This window comes from Callithrix jacchus, chromosome 18 (genome assembly GCF_049354715.1).
Source record: "Callithrix jacchus isolate 240 chromosome 18, calJac240_pri, whole genome shotgun sequence".
Classification (NCBI taxonomy): Eukaryota; Metazoa; Chordata; class Mammalia; order Primates; family Cebidae; genus Callithrix; species Callithrix jacchus.
In genome coordinates, this window is record NC_133519.1 from 36,194,012 (window position 1) to 36,213,686 (window position 19,675).

Here is a 19,675-nt window from a genome sequence, read left to right on the forward strand (position 1 = left end):
AAAGTGCTACACACAAGTCCTGCCCTTTTGTCTCAGGTTAATATATTTTGCAAGTGCCATTACAACAATATAAATTATGGATGTGGAACACTGGCTCAGAAAATACTCTGAACTTCACTCACCATTAATTCTTTCACCATTTACAATCTGGCTTCTGCTTCCAAATGTCATCTCAGGCTTCTCTCTCAAAAGTCACCATTTGCCTTGTAAACTCTCCCTATCCTTGGCCTTTTTATGAAGCTGGTACCTCCAGCCTAACTGTGATGATGTGAGCCCTGATAGCCTTCCAAGAATTATCCTATTCAGCAAGAAAGCCAGAGTCAGTTTCTGTTTCATGCAGCAATACCTACTGTATTATAGGATTTTCATACATGGCATGTCCAAAGCCACATTCATTACCATTCCAATAAATCTTTACATATTTCAGCAAAGGAAATAATCTAAGTAATTACATTAGCTGGAAACTTAGCATCACTCCTTTTCCTTCGTTGCTTGGACTTGGGTATGAGACAGCCCTGCAGTAGAATCCAGAAGAGCCATTTATCTAGTTGTGTGACTTTGTGGGAAATTATCTAAGTTCTCTGCAACTTGTTTTGCCTTTTTAGTTGCAGAATCGGTATACTAACACCAATCTTGGTTGGCTGTTGTGAAGATAGTATGGAGTTTGGGCCTACTATAGGCACTTAATAAATAGAGGTTGTAGTTAGTACCAATTTGTGTTGATGGCACCTCAAAAGAGTTTCTCTTCTAGTCCCTTTGCCCTAGTTCTGGCTTAAGTCTCCTCTGACCTCAGCATTTATCAGAATTTTTTTTTTTTTGAGACAGGGTCTTGCTGTGTTGCCCAGGTTGGAGTGGAGGGATGGGATCATGGCTCACTGAAGCTTTGACTTCCCAGGCTGAAGCAATCCTCCAGGGTCAGCTCCCTGAGTAGCTGGGACTATTGGTAGGTGCCACCACATTTGGGTAATTTTTGTAATTTTAATTTTTGTAGAGATTGGGTCTTACCATGTTGGGCAGGCTGGTCTCTAACTCCTGGGCTTAAGCAATCTGCCTGCCTCAGCCTCCCAAAGTGCTGGGATAACAGACATAGGCCACCATGCCTGGCCACAGTAACCTTTTTTTTTTTCTTTTTTTTTGAGACGGAGTTTCGCTCCTGTTACCCAGGCTGGAGTGCAATGGTGCGATCTCGGCTCACCGCAACCTCTGCCTCCTGGGTTCAGGCAATTCTCCTGCCTCAGCCTCCTGAGTAGCTGGGATTACAGGCACGCATCACCGTGCCCAGCTAATTTCTTGTATTTTTTTTTAGTAGAGACGGGGTTTCACCATGTCGACCAGGATGGTCTCGATCTCTTGACCTTGTGATCCACCCGCCTCGGCCTCCCAAAGTGCTGGGATTACAGGCGTGAGCCACTGTGCCCGGCCCATAGTAACCTTTTAACTGGCTCTCCCTTTAAAATTCATCACCAACCACCATTACAGTTATTTTTCCAGAGCAGATATCTTCTTTGATGACTGTAACCAATGCCTTTAGAATGAAGTGCAAACTCTTAAATATGGCATTTCAAGATCCCTAATAGTCTAGCTTCAAACTACTCTTCCGGAATCCTCTCGTTTAACATTAATAAACATTAGTTAAGTGCCTGTTAGGTGCCAGCTATTAATACAACTTATATTTTAATAAGGGACCTGTCAATAAAAACAAGGTGATCACAGATTGTGACTCTTTTAGCCTGTTTTGTGCTGCTGTAATGGAATACCTTAGATGGTGTAATTTATTTTTTTCATTTTTATTTTTTTGTTGTTGAGACGGTCTCACTCCATCTCCCAGGCTGGAAGGCAGTGGTGCGATCTTAGTTCACTGCAAACTCTGCCTCCTCGACTTAAGCAGGTCTCCTGCCTCAGCCTCCTGAATAGCTGGGACTGACTACAGGTGTGAGCCACCATGCCTGGCTAATTTTTGTATTTTTAGTAGAGACGGGGTTTCACTGTGTTGGCCAGGCTGATTTCAAGTGATCTACCCACCTCGGCCTCTCGGAGTGCTGGGATTACAGGCATGAGCCACCTCGCCCGACCAGACCGTGTAATTGATAAGGAACAGAAGTGTATTGACATTTTGCATTTGTTATTTGAGTTTATCATTTGTTGCTTTGTCTACCTGTATAAAACTTTGTGTACATTAAGGATATTAGTTGTTTGCTTTCCTGTACTGAAAACATCTTTCTCCAATTTGTCAATGATTTTTAGGCTTTATCGATTTATTTTTGGTCAAAGAGAAAATAAATTTTGTGTGATTCAATTTATCCAGTTTCTGCCTTGGTATTCTTGGAAAGGTCTTTTTCATTCCAGGATCGTAAATAAATTGATATATGCTTTATTCATAAATTGTATGGATTTATTTTATGCAAAAATAGAATTGTAATTAACATAATTATAATTAATATTATAATTGGTATAATTATATTAATTATAATATTAATTATAAATATATACTTAGAAATAATATAAGTATAATTAATTTCAGTGTACATAGTGCTACAAATTCATCTTTTCTTCCCCTAACAACCTGTTAACCTCACACTATTTTATTTTCCCCACTGACTAGATTACATATAAATCCACTGGTTGGAAATGGTACCTTTATTATGAACTAAAATGCCATGTGTATTTAGGTCTATTTCTGGATTCTCTATTCTGTTCTGCTGATGTCTTTTTCTTCTTCTATAATAGACTATTTTAATTATGGCAAGACTATTTGGGTTTTTTAAAACTTAGTTTTTGGGTTGGTGTAGTCAGCATGGTCAGAGGCTTCAGCTAGCATAGTTGGTGGCTCCAGTGCCACAGAATTAGCCAAGGTGGCCAGGACTGCTGGGGCTGAGGATTGGACTGTTGGGTTAGCATGTTTGGTGGGACTGGGGCTGATGGTTCACCTAGTATAATTGGGGTTGGCCAAGGGGACATGCTGAGAGGCCAAGAGGTTAATTACATACTAGAGGATTGACGGAAAAAGTAAATATATTGAGAGTAAATGGAATCCAGGTTTCTCACTATCTGAGAAGGGAATTACAAACCTGGAAAAGCAAAGGCTGGAAAAAACCCTGGAGTGTTAGCTGAGGATTGGAAATATTGGTGTGAACTCATGCTTTTGAATATGGTTTTGATAGACTGATATAAAAAAAATCTAGGCTGTGTGTGTGTGTTCATATACTAGCTCTGTCTCTTGTGATGGCCTAGAAGCAATAATATCCCAGTAGCCATGAGCATGTGTAGTGCCCAGATCTTGGTTTCTCAATGCTATTTTCCACTAAAAGGAGCCAAGGATCCTTGAATAAATTGCTGATTCCAGATATGGAACAAACAAGCACAAGATGAGCCTGAAGGATATTTTTAGTACCAGAAAGTAAAACTTGCTTGAAGAATAGTAAGGGATGTTATTATTCCTTTTATTCATAAGAACACAGAAACCAACTTAATGAAGTTTCCACTGACCAAATCTGGGATAATTTAAGCATCAAAATAAATAATGATAATAACAGATACAATCCACTGAATAAAATAGAAATCCACAAATCCATGCTGATGTAAATAAATGCATGAATAAATAAGTAACTGGGGCAGAGTGGAAAACTCTACCTTGCAGTGAGATGCCAACTAATAAGCAGAGTGGGAATGATAGAGTTAGGGTCATTTTGTAATCATTATAGTAATAATTGATTCAAAGAAACTCATCAATGGATCCTAAAACTAGGGGGTGAACATTTGATAAGGAACAGACTATTTACATAACTCCAAAGTTATTTCCACAGACTACATATTAATACCAAATATTTAATAGTTAATTTTACAATAGAGGAGTCAGATACTAAGTTAAAACATCATAGCATAAATGGATATTGTATATATCCTGATAGGATGCCATTAGAACACAGCATCACTTTTGGGGTATTTCTGCCAAAAATTGTATAACTTAAATGTAATTATGAAGAAATACTAAACAAACCCAAATGGGTGGACTTTCTGCAAAGTGAGTAACCTGCTCTTTTAAAAAATGTCAAGATCATAAAAATAAGATAAGACTCAGGAACTGGTTCAGGTTGAAGGAAACTAAAGAGAGATGACAGCTAAACATTATGCATGATCCTGAACCTATAATAGATATTATTTGGACAACTGACAAATTTGAATGTGATCTGTGAATTAGATTGAAGTCCTTATAGAATCCAAGTTGGACAGGAACATCCTGTATATAGAGTAATGCACAGCTTTGCAAGTTAGGCAACAAATATTGTAGAGCTGTTATCCCAGGTGGAAGCCTGATTTCATAAGAAAAAAAAAATGGTGTACTCAGCGGTTGATTGATTACCTACTCTTTATCTAAAGTGAAATCAAGGTACAGGAATCCGATTTTCCATTTTCAGTGTCTGTATAAAGAATGGTCCAGCTTCAGAGTGAAAGGGGAACTGGGTGGAGTAAGATCTTGGTATTTTTACATACTCAAGGAATGAATATATAATAACTCCGTTTTCTGAAAAGGAACATTTGCCCTGTTCCTACACTATGTTCTGAAACTACTGTTAATTTCTCCATAATTTGTCTATAATTCAATTTTATAAGTTGTAATTCAATAACTAGTGTAGATATTATTACAGCAGTACAAATGCTATTTATAGTAGAACCAAATATTGTGTTGATCTACCTCTCCTTATTTTATGTCTAGTATCATGATCCCCACACCTCTTAATGGACAATGGTGCTATACAAAAACATAGCGATCATAGTTTAATGTTCTTTAATAACTCAGGATCATAATTGTGAACACTAATTTTTTTTTGAAACAGTGTCTCACTCTGTCGCCCAAGCTGGAGTGCAGTGGTGTCATCTCGGCTTATTGCAACCTCTGACTCCGGGGTTCAAGCAATTCTCCTGCCTCAGGCTCCTGAGTAGCTGGAACTACAGGTGCATGCTACCATGCCTGGCTAGTTTTTGTATTTGCAGTAGAGACAGTTTCACCATGTTGGCCAGGCTGGTCTTGAATTCCTGACCTCCAGCGATCTGCCCACCTTGGCCTCCCAGTCTATGCTGGGATTACAGGCGTGAGCCACTGTGCCCTGCCAATATTTCGCTTGCCATAATCCAATGGTGTCCATAGGGTGTACTGAGGTACACAGAGTGGTTTTCTTCTAATAATAATAGCCATAATTTATTGAGGACCTACTAAGTGTCAGGCATTCTGATGGGCAATTTTCTTGTTTTATTTTATTTTAATAAACAACCCTGTATCACTCCTACTTTTACAGATGAGAAAATATTAGTTAATTAACTGAGAGGACTAGATTTGAGTGAAGGACTGACACTAAGTTGGATTGACCAGTTCATTCCAGTTTGCCTATGACTTACCTGATTTAGCACTGACAGTCCTGTGTCCTGGGAATCCCCTGTCTTGGATAAACCAGCACTATTGGTCAACCTACAAGTCCAGCCTTTCTCTCTGTTCAAAAAATTAATAATAATCATCATCATGATCACAATTTTCATGGCTTGGGCTTCATTGCTCTTCTGCTGGCCAGTTACAACATTTGCTATTGGATTGTTTGAATTGGGAGCCCTAACCAAAGCCTGGTTGTAGTGTTGTATGCCTCTTATTTTTCAATATTTTCAAAAAAAAGTTCTTCTCAATTAGTCTACATTAAGATGGTAACCTTTCTTTCCTCCTTCCTTCCTTTCCTTCTTTCTTTTTCTTTCTTTCCTTCTTTCTTTTTCTTTCTGTCTCTCTCTCTCTCTCTCCTCCTCCACCTCCTCCTCCTCCTCCTCCTCTCTCTCTCTCTCTCTCTCTCCCTCCCTCCCTCCCTTCCTGAGGTAGTTTTGCTCTTGTTGCCCAGGCTGGAGTGCAATGGCACGATATCAGCTCACCACAACCTCTGCCTTCCGGATTCAAGTGATTCTCCTGCCTCAGTCTCCTGAGTAGCTGGATTTACAGGCAAGCACCACCACTCCTGGCTAATTTCGTATATATATATATTTTTTTTTTGGTAGAGACAGGGTTTCTCCAGGTTGGCCAGGCTGGTCTCCAAACTCCTGACCTGAGGTGATCCTCCAGCCTCGGGCTGGGATCCCAAAGTGCTGGGATTATAGGCATGAGCCACAGTGCCTGGCCAGTATGGTAACTTTTCTATTCAAAGCATACCTTTGGAGTCTTCCCTTGCTGGTCCCCCCATGTTCATCCACTACTATGGAATATCTCAAAACTCAGACCTTGAATTTCTTTTCTATCGATATACTTGCATGATGATTCATTTACTTCCATGACTTTCAATATCATCTGTGTGGCCTAATGACCCCTAAATACATATTGTCAATACAAAGTCCCCCAACAAACTCATGACACAGATACTCAATAACTTATTGGACATCTCTTAGAAGTGAAATAGTTTATCTTAAACTCAAAATATTCAAAAATTTCTCATCTTCCTTGAAAAACTTCCTTCTCTCACAGCCTTCTGCATTTCAAAATAGCAACTCCATCCTATCAGTTGCTCAGGTCAACAACAGAGCTATCCTTGACTCTTCTTTTCGTCTTTTAGCCTATAGAAAAGTCTGGCAAATCCTGTCAATTATGCCTTCAGAATGCATGCAGAATTTGACCACCTTTCATTGCCTTCACTCGAAGAACACCTGGGGCCAAGCCAGGTCTCATTTGGATTATTTCATCAGCTTCTTAATTGATTTCATTCTTCCCAACCTAAAGCCTATTCTCAAGAAAAATCCAGAGTGGTCCTTTTAAAACATGGGTAGGGTCACTCCTGTTTTTACAGCTTGTTTTCCATCTCAGGGAAGCCCAGCTTGAGGATGGCCTCATGCTGTGTGCACATCACCCCGCTTACTGCCTCAACCCCACCAACAGTCACTCTGACCTCCTTGCTTCTTGAAAACGCCAGGTATGCTCATTGCTGTTCCTTTTGCCTGAAAGGCTCATCCCCCAGTTATCTGAATTCAGGACCACTACAGAATATGTGGGGCCCAGTGTGTAGTGAAAATGTGAGCCTTCTTGTTAAAAAAATCATTAGGAATTTCAAGATGGTGACAGCAGAGAATCAAACCAAGTGTGTGTCTCTTCTGAGTGTGAGGCCCTGTGTGCAAGAAGTCTGTCTCCTCCCTCAGCACCATTCAAGAGTTTGTTCAATGGTCACCTTCTGATTTGTTATTCTCCTTATTATTTTCTTTTTCTCTTTAGCATTTCTCACCCTCTAACTCACGGTGTAATTTACTTAATTATTCTACATTTTCTGTCCTCTCCCTGCATTAGAATATATGAAGGCCAGGGGTTTTGCTTCGGTCACTGCTGTGTCTTTAGCTCCTGGGACAGTGCTTGGCACACAGTGAGCACTTGAATACTTGAAGAAAGAAAGAGAGAGAGAGAGAGAGAGAGAAAGAAGAAAGAGAAAGAAAGAAGAAAGAAAAAGAACAAAGGGAGGGAAAGAGAGAGGCAGAGAGGGAGGGAAGGGAGGAAGGAAGGAAAGAAGGAGGGAGGGAGGGAAGGAAAAAAGGAAGGAAGGAAGAGAATACATTGATTTTGCAGCTGTCAGGTAGGAATAATCAATTTTGAATCCATTTTTCAGCGGCAGAGTCTCATGGACCTGCAATATCTGTATAAAAATTACATGAATTGTTTTTATTTGCTTCAGTTTTTACCCCATGACACACTTGGGCCACAGAGCAGCTGGACCTTCTTGCCTTCTAATAATAAATACAGTCTCTCCATATGTACTTTTTTCTTATGCAATCCTGCCTCTCCTTATAAGGTCCTAAAACTGGGGGGTTCCTTCCTTCCTCCCTCCCTCCCTCCCTTCCTTCCTTCCTTCCTCTTTCTTTCTTTAGAATTCTTGGCTTTTTTTTATCTTTTAAATCTTTTATCTTTTATAGATGAAATGGTTTAGAAATCAAAAGTTATAACAGTGAAAATTCTCTATCTTTGCTTGTCCAGCTACCTAGTTCCCTTCCTCAGAAGAAAAAAAATATTATCTTTCAAGTTTCTTGAGTCTTCCCAAAGATGCTCTAGTCAGAGACTGTACTAGCAAATACATGTGTGATGTGTATGTCTGCCTGTTTTTCTTTCACAAAAATGATAGCACAATAGGATGTGAGAATGGGACGATTTATGTCTCACTTTTGACTGAAGTGCCAGAACTCCAAGTTCCAAATACTCTTGTGTTTCCCAAGGAGATGGGAGGGGTCTGTTGTAGTACCTGGAAAAAGGGTTTCCGAAAACAGGTATTGCAAACCTTAAGCCTTCACTGTGTGAGGGTATGAAAGAGGTTGGAAAGCCCAAAGTGGAATCAGAGATTGATGAGGAGGAGGCTGTTACCTTAAGCTTTGAGTGCCATACCCCTTCCCCCAGGGAAGCAGAATTTCCCTCACTTTCAGCCCAGGGCTGAAGTTGCTCATCCACTAAGGTGACTTTGCCTCACAGGGGACATTTGGCAATGTCTGGAGACATTTTGTGTTGTTCCAGCTTGGGGGCTGCTGCTGGCATCTATTGGCTAGTGGCCAGAAATCCTGCTTGTCTTAGTCTGTTTGGGCTGCTGCAACAAAACATCTTGAAATGGATAATTTCTAAAAAAAACTCAGAAATTCACTGTTCATGGTTCTGGAGGCTGGGAAGTCCAAGATCAAGGCGCTGGCAGGTTTGGTGTCTGGTAAGGACTACTCTATACTTCATAGTGGGCACCTTGCTCTTGCCTCCTCATGTGGTGGAAGGGACAAGCAGGCTCCCTCAAGCCTCTTTTATAGGGGCATAAATCCCATTCATAAGTTTAGAGCCCTCATGACCTAATCACTTCCCAAAGACCCCACCTCTTAGTACTATACATTGGGGGTTCCAACATATGAAGTGTGGGAGGACACCAACATTCAGACCACAGGACCGCTAAACATCCTCCAATGCATATGATAGTCCCCTGCAATAACAAAATACAAGCCCTAAATGTCAGTATCATCGAGGTTGAGAAACATTGGCCTAGGGAAAGGGGCTTCTTTTGGCTCTCCTGTGGACTGGTTAAATGTCTTTTGCAGTTGGTGGATGCGCAGGAGCCATGTCTAGAGGCTGGGGCTGGCTCTCTGCTAGTGGAGGAGAGAGGCGAAGGTGCTGAATGGGGAGCCATCTCCATCCCCAGAGTGTCTGATAGAGGATGCTGAGCAATTACTGTGGTGCAGACAAGAATGGTGAGTGAGAGTGAGAGAGAGAGAGATATTGAGGGAGCACTGCATGGAGAGGTGAGCTCAGGTGAAAGAGTCTGGTGGGATACATGAAGCTCTGGAGGAAGGCAGCAGTCAGGATAACCTACACCAAGGGAGATAGAGGTGAGATATCTCCAGCTGGGGGAAGGTATGGCACATAGGGGGCGCCTCCAAAGAACTTCCCAAAGTACTTCAGGAGCGAATGAATCTGCATCAAACACCTGGAAGGCCCAGATAGCTGATGACAGTTCTCAACATTATTAAGAAAGTTAGAGCCTGGCTGACACTCCAGTGGCACCCAGAGAATAAACTCCATAGCTCAAAGATCCTACTGGGTTTGATCCCTGCTGGCCTCTGAATTCATCTTCCCTTTGTTATTTTGCTCAGGCCACAGTGGATCTCAGGCTGATTCTTGGACACACCGAGCTTGTTCTGACCTCAGGGACTTCATACTTGCTTTTTCTACCTTGCATCTTCTCTGTTACCTCTCTTCACGCAAGTATCTGCCAAAATGCCACCATCTCAGAGAGGCCTTTCCTGATCAGTCCATCTAAAATAGACAGGCAACTGGTCACCATCTCCTTCCCTTGCTTTATTTCTCTTCAGACCACTTGCTATCTAATCTTTTGTTATAATGTATTCACTTTGTCATTCCTCCATTATAAAGTAATATTCCTCCAGGAAAAAAAAAAAACTTCACCTTTATATTCCCAGGGCCTATGGCAAATTTAACATCTGGTAAACGCCCAGTAAATATTTGTTTGATAAAGGAAGAAACGAAGATCTGAGCAAGCTGTTGTGATTTGCCCAGCTGTTTGATTTGGCTTCACCTTTCTAAGTGAGTGGAGTCTTAGCTCACTTCTGCCTCCTTGATGCTGAGCTGTTTGCTCAGGTAGTGTTACAAGCACACCTTCTGTCCAGTGTCTCCTCAGCAAAGATCAGCTTGCTTCAGCTCTGACCCTGCCCATCCACTGACATTCTCCTGTCAAATTCCCTGGTCCCTGAGCAAAAGACACGGAGGGCAAGGAAATAGCATGGCTGGGCCAAACACTTCACACAGCTTTTCAGATAAAAAGCTCTCTAGAAGTTTCCTGTTTAAGCACTTTGGGTTAAAAGTTGTAAATTAAAAGAGAATAATGACTGCCTGTCATTACTTTTCTAAGTCAAATATGGCTGTGCTTTATTTATATTCTAATTTAAGAGGTATTTTTTTCTTTTTTTTTAAATGAGGCAGAGTATCACTCTGCCCCTTAGTCTGGAGTGCGGTGGCATAATCTCTGCTCACTGCAACTTCTGACTCCTGGGTTCAAGTGATTCTTTTGCTTTAGCCTCCCAAGTGATTGGGACTACAGGCACCTGCTACCATGTCCGGCTTTTTTGTATTTTTAGTAGAGATGGGGTTTTACCATGTTGGCCAGGCTGATCTCGAACACCTGACCTCAAGTGTTCAGGTGATTCACATTTGTAATGCCAGCACTTTGGGAGGCTAAGGCTGAGGAAGGAACGAAGATCTGAGCAAGCTGTTGTGATTTGCCGAGCTGTTTGATTTGGCTTCACCTTTCTAAGTGAGTGGAGTCTTAGCTCACTTCTGCCTCCTTGATGCTGAGCTGTTTTGCAACAGCCTCAGCCTCCCAAAGTGCTGGGATTGCAAGTGTGAATCACGGCATCTAGCCATATTTCTTTTGTTCTTATTTTATTGTGCTATATAATGTACATAAAGTGCTAAAATACACACACACACACACACACACACACATTCATTTCAGTACTGCCTAGGTCAAAAAATAGAACATTGCTACCACCCAAATGCCAAAAGTGGGGACTCCTACTTGTGAGCCCCAAATATCTGAGATAGGTCTCAGTCAATATAGGAAGTTAATTTGCCAAAATTAAGGATGCACACCCCTGACACAGCCTCAGGAGGTCTGACAACATGTGCCTAACTAAGGTGGTCAGGGTACAGGTTGGTTTTATATATTTTAGGGAGACATGAGACATCAATCGGTATTTGTAAGATGTATATTGGTTCAGTCCGGAATGGTGGGACAACTCGAAGCAGGGAGGGGGCTTCCAGGGTCATAAGTAGATAAGAGACAAACGGTTGCATTTTTTTTGTTTCTGGTTAGCCTTTCCAAAGGCAGCAATCAGATATGCATTTGCCTCCGTGAGCAGAGGGATGACTTTGAATAGAATGGGAGGCAGGTTTGCCCTAAGCAGTTTCCAGCTTGACTTTTCCCTTTAGTTTAGTGATTTTGGGGTCCCAAGATTTATTTTCCTTTCACATACTCAATTACTGCCATCTCCCTACTTATTAGAAGTCATTCATCCTGACTTTTGTAACAATAATTTCTTTGCGTTTAAAAAAATTTCATCATCTGCAGATGCATTTCCAAATAAGATAGTTTATTTTCCTATTTATGAACACTATATGAATAAAGTCATACTTTATGAACTTTGTTGTTTCTTCTTTTGCTCAAGTTATATTTATGGAAGTCATCCAAATTGTGGCACATAGCTGAGTTTATTCATTTTCATTACTCTAAAGTCCATTATAGGACTAAATCACACTTGAAAAAAATCAATTCCAATATGGGTAGACATTTTTGGGTTGTTTCCAGTTTGGGCCTATTATGGAAAATGCTTTTATGAATATACATACTTATAGGGGTATTTTGGTGTTGGCGTGCACCATTTTTTTTCCTTTGAGTGAGCACAATGAACACAATGTGTACCATTTTTCAAAGATATACTCCTAGGCCTGTAAGTGCTAAGTCATACGTATGTCAACTTGCTAGGTGGTACCAAACTGTTCCTATACGTTGGTACCTATCGCCCACACAGCAAGCAGTGGAGGAGACTTCCCATTGCTCAGTAACCTTACCAACACTTGGTATTGTCAGGTTATTAAACTTTTTCTTAGATTTTCTATTTTTTAGAAACAGGATCATGCTCTGTCACCCAGGCTGGAGTGCAGTGGAATGATCATAGCCCACTGTATCCATGAACTTCTGGGCTGAAGGGATCCTCCCATTTCAGCCTCCCGAGTTGCTGGAACTGCAGGTGCATACCACCATGCCTGGCTCATTTTTAATTTTTTTTGTACAGAAGGGGGTCTTCCTGTGTTGCTTAGGCTGGTCTCAAACTCCTGGTCTCAAGTAATCCTCCCACTTTGGCCTCCTAAAGTGCTGGGATTACAGGCATAAGCTACCATGCCTGTTTAAATTATTTTTTAGGTTAGAAAAAATGGGTCAGTTGCAGTGGCTCACGCCTATAATCCCAGCACTTTGGGAAGCCGAGATGGATGGATCGCCTGAAGGTCAGGAGTTTGAGACCAACCTGGCCAACACGGTGAAACCCTGTTTCTACTAAAAATATAAAACATTAGCTGGGTGTGGTGGCGGGTGCCTGTAATCCCAACTACTCAGGAGGCTGAGGCAGGAGAATCGCTTGAACCTGGGAGGTGGAGGTTGCAGTGAACCAAGATCCCTCCTGTTTTTGGGGGGAGGGGTTTGCATTCAAGGGACTCAGTTTTAGAAATAATACAAAATAAAAACCCAGACTCTTCCAGTCCTTTATAATTCATTTAATGGACTAGGAAATCTGTGTTTTATCCTGACTTTTATGATAATGGCTTCTTTGCTTTTTAAAAATGCTTTATCACTCCAGTGTGCATCCCTAAACACTATAGTTAAGTTTTATCAGTTAAAAAAAAAAGATGTCTTTTAAATCTCGTTTAACTACAATTCCCCATATTCTTCTTTCAACTTGCACTTTATTTGTTGAATAAACTAAATTGCTCTGTTAATAGATTCCCATACCATGGATTTTGTTAATTACATTGCATGGTGTAGTTTAACATGTTCCCTGTCATTTGTATTTTCTGTAAATTGGTGGTTGGATTTAGAGTTTTGATTAATAGGTCTGATTCTTTTTTTTGGCAAGACTGCTATGGAGATGATATTGTGTTGTGTCCTTTTATCAGATGACACACAATGTCACGTGTGATGTGTGTGAGAGTGTGTATGTTAGCTGCCATTGATGCTGATTGCCTAGTTCTATTAACATATTAGGAGTTTCAAATGATATTCTAATTCAATCACTGTTTCTTCATTTATTAGCTTTATTATGTCTATTAAAAGACCTCTCCCCTGACTATTTGGCTACTGAATGATTCAGTTCATATATGAAAGGCAAAACAAGTGTCTGGTTCTTTCTCTTTATTTAAAAGTTCTCAAAATAGTTAAGTTGCTTCCTTATCATACACCACAGGTGATCAAATAGGGTTTTTAAAAAGTAACATTTTAAACCCATGGATTTAAACATATTTGGTGCATTTCAAATGATTTTCGTTTTTATTCTTGATGCTTGTGTTCCAATTATTCTGTCTTTGCTAATAAGTGACCCCTGAATTCCTTTAACATGGCCCTAATGATCACGTGTCGCTTCCTTCCTTTCTATTATGAGTTGTCTAGTATAAGACTCATCTTGTACCTTTCCTGCCGTAGACATGGAATCAGCCATGATTTCTTTTAATGGAATATAGATTTTAAAATCATGACATTGGTATTAGAGATAATCATTGATACTAGGTTGATCATTATTTCTTGGTCTTTTCAGTGGACAGAGCAAGATAATTTATTTTTATTTTTATTTTTTGAGACGGAGTTTCGCTCTTGTTACCCAGGCTGGAGTGCAATGGCGCGATCTCGACTCACCGCAACCTCCGCCTCCTGGGTTCAGGCAATTCTCCTGCCTCAGCCTCCTGAGTAGCTGGGATTACAGGCATGTGCCACCATGCCCAGCTAGTTTTTTGTATTTTTAGTAGAGACGGGGTTTCACCATGTTGACCAGGATGGTCTTGATCTCTTGACCTCGTGATCCATCCGCCTCGGCCTCCCAAAGTGCTGGGATTACAGGCTTGAGCCACCGCGCCGGGCCACAAGTTAATATTGATACTTCTCTACTTCAGACTCAGCAATACAAGGTTTTAACTTAATCTCTTTACCACCTTTCTTTCTTATTGAGAATTGGCTTAACTTGCCTTAACTTCCCAGTGGTTCTTTTGGGCTATGTATAGTTGGGTGAGAGCAGAACTGACTGATCCTGATGGAGTGAATACTGGCGGCATTCTTTGGCGAAAGCTCAGTTCCAAAACGATAAGATATTAGGGTTAGTAAGTTAGGCCTGAGCTTCTTCAGGTTATCACTGTACTAGAATTTAGACCATATTAGTAAACTAAATCTAGGACAGATCAATACTTGGGACTCAAGAACAGGTATAGGGCTGCAACCAGTAAGCAACAAGAACCAGGAAGGCACAGACTGCCAGAGAATCCAGGAGAGTGGTTGGCAGAGGCTGAAGAGGCAGAATGGAACATGGAAATCAATGAAATTCTGGAGGAAGCACAGCATCTTTAAACAACTTATCTAAAGAGCGAAGGTAGGGAGGGGTTTGGAGTCTTGCCAAGAGGTCATGGCAACTGATGGTGGTGGGCAGAGGTCAGGGCCTTAAATCAAGACCTACTAGAGAAAGCCAAATGGCTCACATAAATGTATGGTTGATCTAGGAGATGCTAGGGACACCCACCCACATCTCAGCTACAACCATTTCCATGGATTACAATTTCCAGCTGTCAGCCGCTGCCATTCTTTGCCTGAGGGCACTCTCTGACTGCTGAAACCACTCTACCTGGGCATGCTGTTGATACTAGAGAATTACCCGAAGTTCTTCTACACCCCGCAGCTGCCTCCCAGATTGTATTTTCCAACCAGTTTTGGGTTTCTGTCTCTCCTTGTGCCACAGGCCCACATAGACACTATATTCTAGTCAGTAGGATGTAGTTCTTCCAGCAGGTTATTCTGTTTCACATTTTTGTACCTTTGTACATGCTGTCCCCTCTGCTTCAATCCTCTTCTCCCACGCCAATCTTCTCCCAACAATTCCTCTTTCCTATCCTTTAAAAATGGTATAACTGACCATATCTTTGAAGCTTTCTTCCCTAATCTTAGGGGCCTTTTTCTTATGTTCTTATGCTGATTTTTATTTATTTATTTATTTTTAGAGATTGGGTCTCACTTTGTTGCCCAGGCTGATCCCCAACTCCTGGGCTCAATCCATCCTCCAGCCTCAGCCTCCCAAGGTGCTGGAATTATGGGTGTGGGCCACAACACCTGGCCCAGTCCCCTTCATTTTGTGTATGAGGGAAAAAAGGGAAACTAACATTTATTGAAGTAGATATTTTACATGTTACAAATCCTCAAGATGGGTATTACCCTAATTTTATGGACAAAAAGATGTCACTCGTAGAATTCAGTAACTGGCCTAAGGACACAAGCTATGTGCTAGCAGTGGGATTAACATCTAGGCTGGTCTATGACTTTTAGGCCACTTGTCTTTCGGTAATAACTCCATAACTAACATCCAGCCAGGCACTGCCTTCTGTTTTAATGCTGTAATCTATTTCCTCTATAGAAATCATACCATCTAAAAAACTCAAACTGACACTACTCAGGAAACTCTTGAAGGTTACATAAAGTCAATCAACAGCCTTCTATTACTCAGCCCTGTTGGACCCCAACTTGACTGGTGAAATGGCCAAACCAGTGGACTCTGCTACATTCTGCTTAGATTCCGCTGAATGTGTGACTTGGAGATGCAGTGGAGGAGCTCACTTTTCTGAAGGAGGAAGTGCTGAGTACAGGACCAGTCAGCAGGGTCATGTGGGAGAAAGGGGAAATCCATGCTGAAACAATGAGAATTGAGACCTGTTGAAAGAGAAGAGGGACTAGGGAAAGAGGACCACCACGTGGGAGAGGAAAGGGGTGAGGGTGTTTGCAAAGACAGCTTTTGAGGGCACTAAGTTGTAAGAGTGTAGGGCAGCAGAGACAGAGCCCTGAAGAAAAATGGAGTCACTGGAAGGGAGTGCTCTGTGGTTGTCATCCTGTGCCACCTTGTGGCCACCTAATCACTTCTCATCAAATGCTCCACCTTCCCTTATTCCCTTTTATATTTCTAATTACTCCTATATCTTGGGAAGTCAAAGTCACTTGAGTTGTTCCCCTAGCAGCGCTTAATTTCAATTGTAGATCTCAAGACACTGATTTCTTTGAACTCTCCTTGGTAATGTGGAAGGAATTGATTGTGGAATACTGAGAGTTACGAGAGAAAGAGGTGGAAGGCAGAGAAAGTTTTCATATATTTCTCCACTGTGCTGCTAACACGATCATAGAGAAACTATTGTTGAGAATTTCCGTTATCAATGGATGACAATTCATATTGACCCTTGTATTAAAGTAGACATGAAAATGGATTCTGATGCTTTTACTGAATTGAAGCAAAAGCTTGTTTGCTTAATTAATGTCCTGGACACCAAGTAGAGCCTATAGCAAGAAAGGAAGAAGTAACTATGAGAAAGAATGCCCCACTGTCCTTGCTCAAAGAATGATTGTCAGAGAAACTCCCGTTGGGGCAAGCTGCTGTGCGTTTGGGATTTTGGCCCTAGAATAATAATAGTTAATACCTATTTAGCACTTCCAAATGCCAGGTCCTATTCTAAGCACTTTATATCATCAACCTATTCAATTCTCACAACAACCCTATGAAGTTGGTGCCATTATTATCCCTCTTTTACAGACAAGGAAGCTGAGGTTGAGCAACTTGTCTAGGGTCACCCACACAGTAATTACCACAGCCGAAGTCAGAACCCAGGAGTTTGTGCCAGCAACCACAAGAGTCTTCTGTCTTCCTCATACCCATGTTCTATTTACAATGTCAAGTTCAAATATGTCTGTGAACTCTGGCCCTTCCTCTGTGTATCCTACTATTTCTAGAGTTGTCTGCCCTATAGTGCCATTTCTCCTGACTAGGAACTTTTGAGAAAAGGCTTTCACTTCAGCTTTTTCCACTCATCTTTGTTCTCCTCCCACTGCCTCTTTTCCAAACACTCAGTCTATACTAGTTTGGCAATGAATGGGAATGTCCAAGATACTGTGATATTAAAAAAATGATGGAAGAGTAGGAGTTAGGGAAGGTGAACCCTCAAATGTCTTTCCTTCCCAAGGCTTAGTGCACAGAGAGCCATTCAGATGGATACAAGATAACATCAGAGAACAACATACACCAACCTGCCCACATTGTGGTGAGTGATACTGAGCTCTTAAGGCCAGTGGATCTGAGGTCCAGACGTTCATAATCTTTCTTGCCCCCTTAAATGGCTTGAAAGCCTAAAATACAATTCCTCTGAACTCTAGCAGACAGAGTGACTTGAAACATCAGTAAGGTAGACCAGCTATATGAAAAGAGGAAAGGAAGAGCCAGGAAACAGTAGAAGCCAAAAAACTATTTGAGTTGTTAGAAAATTAAAGAGAGGCCGGGTGCGGTGGCTCACGCCTGTAATCCCAGCACTTTGGGAGGCCGAGGCGGGTGGATCACGAGGTCAAGAGATCGAGACCATCCTGGTCAACATGGTGAAACCCCGTCTCTACTAAAAATACAAAAAATTAGCTGGGCATGGTGGTGCGTGCCTGTAATCCCAGCTACTCAGGAGGCTGAGGCAGGAGAATTGCCTGAACCCAGGAGGCGGAGGTTGCGGTGAGCCGAGATTGCGCCATTGCACTCCAGCCTGGGTAACAAGAGCGAAACTCTGTCTCAAAAAAAAAAAAGAAAATTAAAGAGAATCAGTCTGCTGTGTTTAGTACCCTTCTCTCTGCTATACCATTTCAGAGCTCTATGGAGAACAAGACACTGGACTCCTAATGAAGATAAATTCCAGCTAAGATTAAAAAACGAAACAAGAAAAACTCCACGGGACCTATGGAGAACTCACTGGCACAGTGACTCAAAGACGTGAAAATTATAGTGACACTGGTTTTATAAGTCAGAGCCCAGATCATCAAAGCACAATGTAACATCAGTATAGCTCCATACTGGAAAACGAAGACCCTTCCTTTTATTAATAAAGTTCGTGGAAAAGTGACTCTATATATGGGGAACTCAGAATTACAGTACCCTTTGTATAGTAAGAAACAAGCATGGAAGTGAAGTAAAAAAACAGTATAATGATGTGAGCAATGGGAAGACCTCAGTGGAATGGAGGCAAAGCCATTGTGAGAATAGGAGAGATTCAGCCAGGCACTGTCAGAGGAGAAGGGAAGGGGGTAACACGGTGATTTGAAAAGTACAAAGATGTCATGTATGTAGGGCGTTAAAAGTTAGTATTGTTATTCCTTTCAGAAAATAGACAAGGTCTGCACAGCTAAGAACAATTCCATGCTTTATGTGCATTTGCTGAGAAAACAACTGTAGTAAATCTAAAGTAATTCCGACAAAGAACTGACCGTAGTCTATGACTCCTGAAGGTTTCTGAAGAAAGTAGCATACATGCTCTGCGTGTTGACCTGATGCAAATTCTTTGCGGGTCATCCAGGCATCCTTTCATCCTTCCTCTCCTGGGCCTATGAGTTAACTCAACCATAAGACCCACAAACACAGCTTAGATTTTCAGGGGCAGGGCTAATTTAAACCAGCCACTTTCCCCACAAGTTCAATAGCTTTTTTTTTCAACTTGTATCCTGATAATGGGCCAGAAAATATCGTCCTTCTATCCATGAAACAGAAGCTTAGATAATTTTAATTTCCTTCTATCCCCCGCACCCCCCAGACTGGTTCAGCTGCTGCTTTTCTTCTTTCAAACTTTTCAATTATTTCCTTTTTCTTTCCTCTCTGTTATCCTTCATTATGCTCATATTTACTTCCTGAAACTCTAGTCCCTGCTAGGTCTCACTAGCATGCAGAATGGGATTGGCAGAATACCAATCACCTCAACGTATTCCCTTCCCTCTTCCCCTATCCGCCTCTCCCTTCTTTTCTCTCCTTTCCTCCTCTCCCTTGATCTCCCCTCCCCTCGCACTCCCTCCTTCCTTTCCTTCCTTCTGACGGTATTCTCTTCCCCAGAAGCGGCATTTTCGTCTTCCACTCACAACCTTACTTCACCAACATGCCCACACCTTCCCTGAACCTCCACAGTTACTTTCTCATAAGACCTGTTGCAACCGTCCCCTCCCAGGGCTGTCATTATTAGTATTATTATTGGGTTGTTTTGTTTTTCCATCTCAGGAGCAAACTCTGGAGTCTTGATCCAGTCACCTCCTCCAGCACACTCCGGCAGGGTACCCAGCAGGGTGTGATCTCAGACACGCAGGGGGACTCCGTGGGCCCCTCCCACATCCCAGCACTCTCACTTACTGGGATTCCTCTGAAACCTCTCTCTTGGCCCCATAGTAACAGTCGGCTTACAAGTCTCGGCTCCTCCTTTAACTGGAATTTTGATCTTTAGTCACTAACATCCATGTCACAGGCAAGGGGAAAAACAGCCCCCTTTTCCGTCCAGTTTCTGTTTCCCTAAACCCCGCCCTCCCAGGGAAGCTGACCACTCAGCTCGGGCTTT

The 19,675-nt window shown here is 41.7% G+C and overlaps 1 protein-coding gene across 1 annotated transcript in view; it reads right to left on the reverse strand.

The window, feature by feature from the left end:
* Positions 1–19,631, reverse strand: part of MGST3 (microsomal glutathione S-transferase 3) — a 46,515-nt gene extending 26,884 nt beyond the window's left edge. Inside the window, exon 1 of the mRNA XM_035280028.3 lies at positions 19,474–19,631. Within this exon, the coding sequence (XP_035135919.1) occupies positions 19,474–19,507 (34 nt within the window). The 5' untranslated portion in view covers positions 19,508–19,631. The remainder of the gene's footprint in view (positions 1–19,473) is intronic.
* Between the last annotated feature and the right edge of the window lie 44 nt (positions 19,632–19,675).